The 12,110-nt window shown below is 43.0% G+C and overlaps 1 protein-coding gene across 1 annotated transcript; it reads left to right on the plus strand.

Moving 5' to 3' along the window:
* Nucleotides 1-5,359: 5,359 nt before the first annotated feature.
* On the plus strand, nucleotides 5,360-11,890 carry LOC146377774 (uncharacterized). Its single transcript, XM_084944793.1, has 6 exons — nucleotides 5,360-5,598; nucleotides 7,051-7,403; nucleotides 7,552-7,627; nucleotides 8,001-8,079; nucleotides 8,432-8,615; nucleotides 8,741-11,890. The coding sequence occupies exons 2-6, from the start codon at nucleotides 7,053-7,055 to the stop codon at nucleotides 9,311-9,313; spliced, it is 1,263 nt and encodes a 420-aa protein (XP_084800919.1). The 5' UTR covers nucleotides 5,360-5,598; nucleotides 7,051-7,052; the 3' UTR covers nucleotides 9,314-11,890.
* Nucleotides 11,891-12,110: the final 220 nt, after the last annotated feature.

Genomic DNA, 12,110 nt, shown 5'->3' on the forward strand with positions numbered 1-12,110 from the left:
CAGTATGTACAGCAGGTCTTGGTTTATCTTCATGATAAATGTGTAAATGTATGTCATGTAAACTACTATCCTGTAGTTTTAAAAGATCAAGTTTTTGTTGATTGATGAAAATTTTCTCTTTTTTTATACTGACATTTTTATATTAGACAGTAAAAAACTGGAACTTTTCCTGCTTATCTTTTAGGTAACTATTTTGGTGTAGTATCTTTATCAGCAGGAAAAGCTGTCAAATTTATAGAAAAATACAAAATTTAATGTACCCCTTCATATCAACCTAGCCACCTCTAGTTTTTTCTAAGAGTAACATCATATCAGTCACTGCCATTTTTAAAAAATCATCCCTTTTTGTTGTAAATCAGTCCTGATACTATGTGCATCAGAAAATAAACAAAGACAAAAATATACTTACAACACAGAAACAATTACTGTATAGTATGACAAAGTCACACTACATATGTCTGTAGTTCATGCTTGCATGTAATAACAGTGTCATAACATGCACGTGTGACACAAGACTGAGAATATGTGTTTGTAGCTGCTTCGACTGAACCTCTTCTGAGACCGTGTTTATATTTGCTTTCAACTGAAGAGCATATTCACTGCTACCACTGACAGCATTTAACGGCCTTGCTGTTTCATGCATATTTTAAAAACTTGAGAAGTGATTTGATTGAAAACACTAATGCAATGCTTCACAGCATTGTTTCATAAGCGAGAGATCTGTATTTCTTTCTGGAAAATAACAATTTGATCAGTTGTGTCAATCAAATGAGAAACAAATCAACACAATGACTATCATCTTTAGCAGTGAAGTATGTGTAAAACCAATAGCAGTGTGTACAAATACTATGAGAAAACCTGATGTGGGTTCTCACTGGTGTGAGATTGATGTGAGAATGGCGTCAAAATGATCAATAAAAACTGTAATTAAAAAAAGATGTTCGGTGTGAACACCAGGGGGAGCCCTATCCATGTGACATATTTCGGGCTTAACGAGCAGAAAATACACCCTAAAAGCAAATGTTATCGTCACTTCTTCCTGCAACACTGGAAAGATCGTTACAATCTTGGAACTGCTCCAAAGATGCCGAATAAAGAAACATCGACATTTATCTAGGTGAAAAATAGCGAATCACAAAAGTAAATAAATAAACTAGTGAAAACAGAAAGACTGAGCCCACGTGAATCCACTGCTTCACTGTGAACCGCAAGCGCCACCAATTAAAGTCTCCACGCTCTGATTAGCTGCACAACTACTTTTAAACTGGATATAAATCGCCCTTTAGGGAACAGTTCCCTTTAAAACCTCAGAGTCAATCCAAGCAAGAGTCTTTTGATCTAGATTACATCACATTGTGGATTTTTTTCAAAGATAAAACTGAAAAGGTTACATCACTTACTGCATCAAGCATAGAAACAACAGGAATTTAATTAATAAAATCACTGATTGCAACTATTTATCCCTTCAGATAAACAAAAGTGTGGAAAAAAAATCCCACCAGGTCTGCTCATAAGTGTTTGAATTATTTGCTATTTATGTTTGTTGTTGTTTTTTCGTGAAACTCTGATCTGTTCTCTTCCTCGGGTTGTTGACAGCGGTTTGTGTGACTCGTGACTATTGTTTCTAACATCTCTGGCACTGATCTCGCGATTTTAGTTTTCTCCACCTCCGCTGTCTGTCTCTCAGCTCCATCCTTTCACACAGTGCACCGGAGCGCTCAAACGTGAAGCACTTCAGCCAAATTATGCAACACTGGTAACACTTGCCGCTCTCCCATTGGCTGCTGAGTCTTCCACTTGGAGGTGTGGCTAAAGTGCTTCCGCCTGCCATTTGCCAAGTCTGTGCCGAGGGCGTGTCTGCCGGTTTCATTCACAAATCTAGCAGCGGAGCGTCTCTCCGACATGTGAAGATCCCTCTGCTTATTCTGTGGCACACATGTCTGCTCCGCAGATGTACGCCTGCAGCCTGAACAGAAGATGGATTCTGACTAGTTCTGAATGAAACTGTAATGTTTGTGGTGACAGCAACAAATATTACTACCATAATGGTGTCCTTTAGCACTTGTGTTATAGTAACATATGAAAAGGAGTCTAGAGAAATGTCCGTGTTAAAGGCACGAGGCTTAAAATAACTGTTGGATGTCGGTGATCTTCGAGCCCTGGGGCAGCAGTTCATTAAAAACAGGTGTGATCCTTTCACAGAAATTACTGCATCAGCTCAGGAACACTTCCACAAATTATTGTCTGTTCACATCCACAAATTTTCTTTTTTTCTTTAAACAAAAAAACACACATATGGCTTATATGTGAACATAATCCAGAAACACTGCTATCTTCTCTGTGCTAACCCTAATTTAAAATGTACTCAGGCAAGGATGTTGGACAAATCAAAATTTGAAGTTCTGTTTGGAAAAATGAACACAGCATCCCACAACTAAAGAGGAGAGAGAACATCCAGTTCGTTATCAGAAGTCAGTCAAAAAATCCTGCATCTCTGATGGTGGGTGCATTGGTGCCTATGGAATTGAGAGCTTGCAAATCTGGAAAGGCACCATCAATGCTGAAAAACATATAAAGGTTTTAGAGCAGCATATACTTCCATCCAGACCACATCTACTCCAGAGAAGGCCTTGCACTTTTCAGCAACATGCTGCATCTATTACAGCAGCGTGACTTTGTAGTAGAAGACTCTAGGTTTTAAACTTGCCTGCCTGCAGTCCTGCCTTCTACAAATAGTCAATACATCATGAAATTAAAAGTACAACAAAGAAGATCCAGGACTTTTTGAGCAGCGAGAATCCTATATCAGACGAGAAAGGGACGTTATTCCTCTCCCAGAAGTCCAAAAACTGGTCTCCTTAGTTCCCAGAGGTTTACACACTGTTGTAAACATGGCACCCCATCCCAACTTTTTTGAGACATGTTGCTGCTATCAAATTCAAAATGAGCTGATATTATTCTTGGGTTTAAATATTTGATATGTTTTCTGTGTTCCACTGTGAATAGAACAAGGGTTCATGAGATTTGTGAATCACTGCATCCTGTTTTTATTTACATTTTACTCAGTGTGCCAGTGTTTTTGAAACTGACGTTGGAAGCTGTAATCGCACTGTAGTTGCAAAATACATTGTGAAAGAGTTTGCGTGATACTTTGGAACTGATTCAAAAAAGCATGTCTGATTTGCCCAAAGGTGAGTGCACTATCACTGAGGAGCAGATATAGTAGTTAATAATTGTGAGGCAGGCGCTAAAATACCAGGCTTCAAACCAAATAGTAACTTATTTAAAATTTGAAACACAGTTTAGTAGTACTAAGCAGTTTCTGCCTGTTCTGCAATAAAAAAAAAAAATACTGTTTAGACACTCAGGTACGTGCACCCAAACACATAATAATTACAAGAGGGATGTACAGTGTGTTTCATGACATGGTCTGAATCTTTGTCTTTCTGATGGAGGACAAAGATACAAAGAGCACAAAGAGTGTATACTGCAAACTGTCTCCACTTTATAATGCAGCTCTTTGTGTCTTTGTCTTCCATTAGACCAATGACTTTTCAGTCCTAGTGTCTGATTCTTACCTCACCAAACAGGAACTTCAACTTTCACTACCTAAACATTTAAATGCTTTCACACTGAGTAAGAATTTATGTAGAAATGTCTTCTATGTAAAGTAATTGTGTAAATGTTTAATTTAGCTTCTATAATTAAGCGCTCTCACATCCCTCTTTGTTTCCCTCTAAATCATCTGCTGAACCCTTTTTATTACATTCATGCAATAGTCAGTTTTTACTACAAACAACCCAATGGAGCAATGCTCTGATTTCCACCTCAGGGACCGGTTTGACACACTGAACTTTGACCCACTTAATTGACAAACACATCTTCCATAGATGATACTTGAGCTTGTCAATACAAGGAATGATAATGAGAAAAGAGAAGAAAAAAAACATGGAAGGCAAGTGGAGGATGGGATTTGGGGGGATGGTCTTCAGCAAGCATGAACTCGAAGTAGGTTCAGTGAGTTCATGTGCTGTAGAGGAATGCTCACGTAGCACACATACGACCTTTCCTCTGGTTTACTTTTTGCCAAAGTTCACCTGTTATTGTATCCTGACAATAAGAGGGTCCTGTTTGCGCACCTGATGTTAAGGTTACTAAATACTGAGGGAGTTGACATAGTTGCAGGCCTGGAAGATGGTAATTGTCAATCTAACAAGGACACAGCCTGTTGTGTACATTGAGGAGGGTCAGTGGGTTCATGTGTATGTTAAGCATGGCAGTGGGGGAAGGGTAGGCCGTTTATCATAGGCTGAAACATGCTGGGCATTTCGGATCTAAAAATACAAGTCAAAGCCAGTAAAATCGTGGCCTTACAATAAAGCCTAATGAGGAGAGAAACCAGGAATAAGATAAGTATGTAGCATGTGACAAGATCATGTGTATGATCCATGTACGTTGGTATAATGCATTGCAAGTTTCAGAGGGAGGGTCAGTGAGTTCGCTGCTGTAAGGCTATACATCATGGTACTGGGAGGTGATTTGTTATCTGTATGAGTGCATGCAGCAGTGTGTGTTTTTAACTTAAACATGAAATGACACTGACACAAAGCAGGCTATCACACTTTAAATACGATATTTCATTGTTGGAAAATGTATCGCCTCAGCTCTCCTTCCTACTTTCATCCTCTGAATTCCAGTTTGTGACACTAGACAAACGAGTTGGTAAGCTTTAAACTGAGGAAAATACAAAAATGTTCACATGAGATTATGTAAAACTGCAAGAAATTTAGCAAATGAACAATGTCCGTCTAATATTGCGAGTTATGTAAGCCAAGATATCTCAGGGTGAAAGAATTGCACAGCCTTGTCCAGGCAGAGTGACCATCATTATAAGAAATGTGATTTTCTAGTCTGTTCTGGGCAATATAATGAAAAACGTCGCCCACTGTTTGTTTAGTTATTATTTTACCTTTGAGAGGCCTTATTTGCAAGCGGTTTTCGTGCTCCATGCGTGCCTTCTGCTGAACCTCTCAAGTCCCTTGTTATATTTATTTATTTATTTATTTATTTATCAACGTGCTTACGCTCTCGGTATGAGTAATTTTTGCGCACATCGCATGCATAGAACATACCGTGCACATCTCGGGACGACGTGCGTGCCTGCGTGTGTTTACACCCGCTCGCTATAGTAGAGCAGCCCAGCCCAGACGCCACACTCACGGGCGACACATGAGTGGGCAGGACCGTGAGTGCCGGGGCCGCCGTCCAGTCAGCGGAGATCACTGCGATCACTGGCTGAAAGGTTCAGCCAATGGCGCGCGCCGCCGTCGACACGGCAGCCAATGGAGCGCGCACAGAGCGTGGGCACGTGGATTTGCGCACATGTTGACGCTTGTAAACTGCCGAGAGAAAGAGGTAGCACAGGCACAGACCGATGAACGGCAGGCCGGGTGGTGTGTGTGTGACAGAGAGGTGATGCTCGGCGTCCCGATGCTGCTCCAGCCTCGGAGTGTGGACTGACGGACCAAAAGTAGAAGACAGAGCCATCCTCCACTATTATTAAAATCAGCTGTTATTTTTAAAAGCGCTTTACTGAAGGTAAGTATTTTTAAAAGCATTTTTTCTTTTTTGTTTGCCGAAGTTGGCAGCTTAGCCTGAAGGAATTTCCTGTCCTGTGCGTACCATCCCGGTATAATTCTAATATATCCTAAAGCTGTGTTGCCTAACGATAAATTGCTTTTAAACGTTATAATGATTGCTCAGATTTTCCTTCATGTTTAAGACAAGTAACTGCTTTGGATTTATGTTAGTGTCTGATAGACTGAACGGCTTTAGATGGCCTGAATGTACAGTTCTATTAGTTTCTCTTGCTGGCGTGGTGGTGGTGGGCACAGACACAGGCCGGCAGAAAACACCTGAGTCGCAGCCTCATGGTCTACCTGTGCAGGCTGTGGCAACACATCCACCAATCCAATCCTACCGCATCTCCATCCAGCTGGGGCTATAAACTAAGTAAGGGGTTGTACATAAACAGAAATAGCATCAAATTGCCTCACGGTATTTGAAGCTGTTGACTCTTTCACGTTAACAACGTGCCATTTGGTTTGACAGCCACCAGACATAAAATGTAAATGGAAAAGCACGCTGTCTGAGCGTTTCTTTCTCCTTTTGCGTTTGTGTCAGTCTCCTTCATTTGTGAGTGACTTTTGACTTTATTTTTCTGACGCTGATAAAGAGTTCTGTTGGTGTATTTCATTGCTGAGCATTTCCCAGTTTCCCCTGAAATCTCCCCCTCGGTATTGGTGTGATCAGAGATTACACAAGCTGAGAAAGAAAGGGGGAGAAAAACAAACAGATGAGAGAAAGGCACATGGCCAGAGATGCAGAATGTGAAAATGTGAGTAAAAGGAGGAGGAAGAGGGCTTGGTTTGGAGAGGAAAGGAAGAGGGGGCACCGGGCTTGTGTGCATAACGAACAGGATGAGCTGAAGGCAGAGCGGAGAGGGATGAGAAGCATACAGAAATACAGCCGAGAGGAAAGAGAGTGGTTTGCATGAGTGTGTGTGTGTGTGTGTGTGTGTGTGTGTGTGTGTGTGTGTGTGTGTGTGTGTGTGTGTGTGTGTGTGTGAGTGAATCCAAGGGGGGATGGAGCGCAAGCCTGAGACAGAGAGGAGGGGCTAGAGAGAGCACTGGAGGCTGTGGCAAAGAGAGAGAGCAGGCCTATTCCGATTTCACTACTCTACAAGCTCCCATCCCCCTCACACATTTTACTCTCCTACAGCCTCCAATCTCCTCAATGGAAGCCAGACATGCACTACTATTGTGTGCCTACTGCCTACCCCCAGTCCCAAACTAGGGCAGTGCTATACCCACCATTTTGAGTAATGGGGGTTATTATTTTTGGTAGCGAGGTAGGAAAATGGAGTATTGCCAAATGCTAAGAACTGAACTTCCTCTCACTTCAGACGTGCTGGTTTTCAATGTTCACCTAAGCCACACTTGTGTTTCTTTCTATCATCCTAACCTTTGAGCTTTCTTTCTGTCCCGATAGGGATGCAGTCGCAGGGCAGCACCTCCTCTCAGCCCTCCTTTGATTCCCTGAGCTCCAGTGACAGCCTCTTGTTCAGCGATTCAGAGCAGGCAGAGGACGACACAGACGTCTTCCTGACAGACAGTTCTCCATCTGTCATCATCGGGGGGTCGGGCGGCGCGTCAGCAAGTGGAAATGGGGGGTCAGACAGTCCCGGGTCACAGTGGACCTGTGACGGCTTCACCGACAAAGAGGAAGAGGAGGACTCGTACAGGTCACAGAGTGGCGGCAAAGCGGCTCGCGTCAGCCTGGGGAAGACTGATCCGGCGAGGCAGACCGCAAAATCACAAGGAGATCTGCTGTTTGCTCAGAAGGTAAGAAAGGTGATGGGCAGAAAAAGAGAGTGATGAGAAGAGGGCTGACATAGCAGTGTGTGTGCAAAGGAAAGCCCAGCAGATAGCCTCAGACAGCCGAGCCTAACCAAAACCAACTCGTAATCTGTCTTCCCTCCTCCTCTGTCAGTGTGCTGAGCTGCAGGGTTTCATCAGGCCCCTGCTAGAGCTGCTGAATGGACTGAAGAGGGGCCGATTCGACCGGGGTAAGCATCCTTTCTTCACCGTCTTCTGGGAGGCAAGTGTGTGTGTGCGCTCGCTGGCTGCTGCAGTTGTTGAGGCTGAACACAGGTTTACATGATCTAAGTGGCCTCAGTCCATTGAAATAGTAAGTTTTCCTTCGAGCAGTAGTCTGTATTGATGTAGCCTATCGATGCAGTCCACAGTGCTGTGTGTGTGTGTGTGTGTGTGTGTGTGTGTGTATGTGTGAAGCGAGTCTTCTCGCTGACTCAGTAGCTTGCAAGAGTTTACCGATATCATGAGTTAGAGCGTGTGCGCATGTGTGAGACCGTGCATGCCCACATATGCATTCATTCAGTGTGAATGCTGACTGAAGGATTATGTTCTTTTGATTGACAGGCTTGAGTAGTTTCCAGCAGAGCGTGGCGATGGATCGTATCCAGAGGATTGTGGGGGTTTTACAGAGACCTGACTGCGGGTAGGATGTCATCCAAATTGTCCCACCATCCATCAGCCCTCTTTTTCTCACTCTTATCAAGTCCTGCCATCATGGGATGTTTTAGCTGCATTTAAGAATTATTATCTTTATTAAACTGTGAGTTGATCTTAGATATCCTGCCTCACCGTGCACTGCATGTTTTATTGAACAGTCCTCAGGCAGGTAGAGTTACAGCTCTCACTGTCAGTGCAGAGAAACACCAAACTTCAGATGAAATTTTACCTAGATCTCTGTGCAGGATCATAAATATCCACGCCTGTTCCTACTCAGCAGCAAAGTCGTATTCCTATCTGCTCCTCACCTAAATTTTGTTCCTCTTTCTACATCATAGGGAGAAGTATCTGAACACTCTGCTCCAGGTGGAGATGATGCTAAAACTTTGGTTTCCCCAAATTCCCACTCAGCCTGTGTCTACAGCCTCCAGTGTCGCCACATCCCCTGCCCGATCCCTCCAGGAAGCTTCCGGCTCCACCCCGCCGCACAAACACAGGGATCAGTTACATATTCCCGTTAAGGTGAGGACACACATTCCTGACTTCTTGCTAATACACATAAACATTTCTCCACCCCACCAGCACCACAAATTTTACAAAAACCTCCCGTTCATATTCTGAAAATTACTCTCCTGTTTATTTTCCAGAAGCGCAGACTCAGCTGGACGGGTACAGACTCTCCCACGCCTTCCCCTGTACCTCTCAAGTCCCCCCATATCAGCACAGGAGAAAACAGGGTGAAGTCTGATCGCAGAGAAGGTGGACCTTCTTCCTCCCCATCACTAGCAGCTGATGCAAATCAGAGTTTGGCACATGCAGCCAGCAGCAGTCAGCTAACTGATGACAAAAATGACGGAAAAGACAGAGACAGCAAGGAACCAGGGAAGCTGTCAAAGTACCAAGCGGGTCAGAGCTCTAAGCCGAGCCTCACGTGGGTTCATGTTGCGCCCATCCTGTCCCCACGAAATACCTGCCTCTCACACGATGCCCTCACAGCCAGCAGGAGGGGGAGCCCGGCTACACAAGACAGCTCCATCTCTTCCACCACACCTTACAAGCACCCCAAAAATCTGAAGAAGCCAATCCGGTGCCAAAGCCAGCCTGTTGCTGGACAGCAGAGTGAGAGGGGGACCACTGAGACAACTCCGGGTGAGAGCCAGTCTCCTCCTGTTACACTTAAGCCTTTGCCTGGGGCGTGTCCCACCAGCTTGAAGACCTGATGTACTGAATCAGCAAAAGAACTGGCAGCCTTGCTTTGTTACACCACTGGGCTAAAAGCTGCTGCGACAGGAAGAAGGGAAGAGGCTGAAGGCCTGTGATTATACTTGCATTAATGAGAGGAAGTGAGGAAAGAATTGTTGGTGATAGATGTTGAAAACAATGACGGATAAAAACATAACCTATCATCCAGACCACAGTTAAAACAGACATTTCAAACAACAGGACATAAACAAGAACCGTTATCACACTTATAATCGAAACACGTGCGGAAAGGTGGTTGTCAATGTTCAAAAGCAATGTACAGGTAACGAGAGACATTGTAGAGTATTTAGAGGAGTAAGTGATCGCTCCTCTTCAGCATGAAGGCAATCAATACAAAAAGAAGAAATATTTATGTAGGTGACTGTTTCAACAGACATCTAACTTGAAAGAAACTGTCTGAAAATGGAACAGCCGATGTCAGTAATCAAAATAAAACCTTCCAGTGTTTATTTTGATGTGGTTGATGAGTGAGCTGATTCTAGTCTTGCAGCAGAAGACACGTTTTTCTCTACATTCTTTTGAATGGTTTGAAGAGGAAAAAGCGACACTGGGGTAACTAAAAAAATGTTGTTGCTAGTGATGTGAGAAATGAGGTGTAGTGTGTGCCGTGTCGGAGCCATTGGAGACGGTGGAAAAATGACATCACAACTCACGAATGTAATCCAAGAATTGTTTGGACACTCGGCTGGCAGATCATCAGCATCGAGCAGGAGTGACATCGCAGCGACCGGTGGTCACATAACTTTTCCTGTCGTGCCGTGGATCAGATGTTTCCGACGGCAAACCGACTGGCAATCAGTCTCATTACAATCCAAGACTTTTAATAGACCAGCGTATGGAGTTAACAAGGACCACTAAAAGACATATGTCTCTTGATTCAATTACACAGTTAATTTATTCATGTGTTGATCTGATACTGCATCTATTTATTGTTTGTATTTATTGGGCAGCTTATCACCTGCTGTGCGCTTGCATAGTTTGGCCTACAGTTCTTTTGAGGTGACTGGGAAGATGCTGTTGACATTTTTTTGTGGTTTTTTTATTGCTATCGTGAGGAGGGCAAAACAAAAAGGACGTGAAATCTTATGATTGGTGTCTTGGACTACTGTGCCTTTTTTACCAAATAGGATGTGTTTTTCAAAAAAAAAAAAAGCATTCGGTGCTCTCAGTGCATTCATACTGTGTTTTGATCGTTTGCATGTGTTTCACAAAACCAGTGCACAGTCAAACGCGAAAGCCAACGTGTAGTCATCCTTCTTCTAAAATCGCACACAGCTTAAAAACCAACATCATCAACTGTGATTCTTTAAAAAAAAAAAAAAAAAAATGGCATCCAGCTCTTATATCCCAACATCTACAGCTCACCTGAATGGCCTGCATCTCTGACTAATACACACACCAACAGCAGTGGCTACTATTTGTCATGTAGTATTTAAGTGTCTAGCCTTCCTTTGGGGCTTTTCTTTAGGTTCTGATCAGGAGAGAAACCGACTGAACGGCACTTAAAGATGGTGCTCTTGAAAACTTGAAAACATGGTGAAAATATAAATGTAAGGGAAGAAATCTTTCTTTGCACCACTCTCTACCGCTGCTATCATCGTGCTGATTTACATGTATCATTGAAGGCGTGCTCTTTAATTGGAAATCCACTCACAGCATTCATTTAAATGTTGAAGGGGTTCTTAGTAACCTGACTGGATTTATCTATATTGTAAATATTTGGACTGATATTTTTGAATTGGTGTGAGAGGTTCATATGTTATATACATAACTACAAATGGGGTGGGGGGATTTGCATTACTAGACTCCTCCAAAAAGCACCACACGTGAACACAGAGCCACCGGCAGCCAACATGTTACTGCCTGTTTGTTTTTGTTGTTTTTCTTAGTACGGAGTGTACAAACCCTCAGTCACTCTTATCCTGCTACAATACGCCAGATGATGACTCTTGATCAGAGGCTGGGGGTGTCTTCCACCACACTCCTGTTTTGGTTTTGGTTTTTTTTATACATTTGTGGTATCACAGAGAAGCCAATTGCACTTATTTTTCATTATGTCCTTTTTCATGTATGTTTTCTACTGCAGCGACCACTGCTTATTGGTCAGAAATAATGTCTTGTTTATTTCAGCTGCCTTCTTCTTCTACTACTACAACTACTTATTACATTTTAAAAGCTGACTGTAGTTCCACCTCGCCTCCCTTCCCCCACTCTGCTGCACTCGTCTGCCCCTGCCCTCTCCTCTCCTTCATCTCCCTCAATACCGTTAGTATATTTTCTTTCTAAACTAAACTCTGTCTTTCACTCACCCCATTTCTATGTGATATTACACTCCTTTTTTTTTTTTTTTTTAAATATTGATACAATCAAGGATAAAAAACCTTTTAATAAATGAAACCAATTTTTGAAAGATGAAACTGCCTGTGTGCTTGTTTACGCAAATCTTCATGCATTTATTTTGTGTTTTTTTTTTTTTTTGATTATGCAGCTCCCGATTTGGAAAGCAGCTTTTAATAAACAGATGTGTGACTCGATGGGGTGCAGATTTACAGACTGTATATTCTGAAGGCTGCGTGAGTGCACGAGTGAGTGAGTGGGGGTGAGGCGGAGACGATGAAGGCAGGAAGAAGAGGAGGGGCAGTGGGGTGGTGAGACTACAGCCTCTGTAATCTGACTGAGAGAGGTAGGGGGGCTGGCTGATCCTCCAACCAGCTGCTACATCAGAGTCCAAACACTACTTTAGCTTATATGTGT

This window comes from Perissodus microlepis, chromosome 11 (genome assembly GCF_051167445.1).
Source record: "Perissodus microlepis isolate ML-2025 ecotype Zambia chromosome 11, ASM5116744v1, whole genome shotgun sequence".
Lineage (NCBI taxonomy): Eukaryota > Metazoa > Chordata > Actinopteri > Cichliformes > Cichlidae > Perissodus > Perissodus microlepis.

Excerpts from the sequence above, each read along its gene's own strand:
- LOC146377774 (XM_084944793.1), top strand. The coding sequence starts at position 7,053 with ATGCAGTCGCAGGGCAGCACCTCCTCTCAGCCCTCCTTTGATTCCCTG. Across the intron at positions 7,628-8,000 it reads GAGGGGCCGATTCGACCGGG|GCTTGAGTAGTTTCCAGCAG; the intron begins GTAAGCATCCTT and ends TTTGATTGACAG. Across the intron at positions 8,080-8,431 it reads TTACAGAGACCTGACTGCGG|GGAGAAGTATCTGAACACTC; the intron begins GTAGGATGTCAT and ends TCTACATCATAG.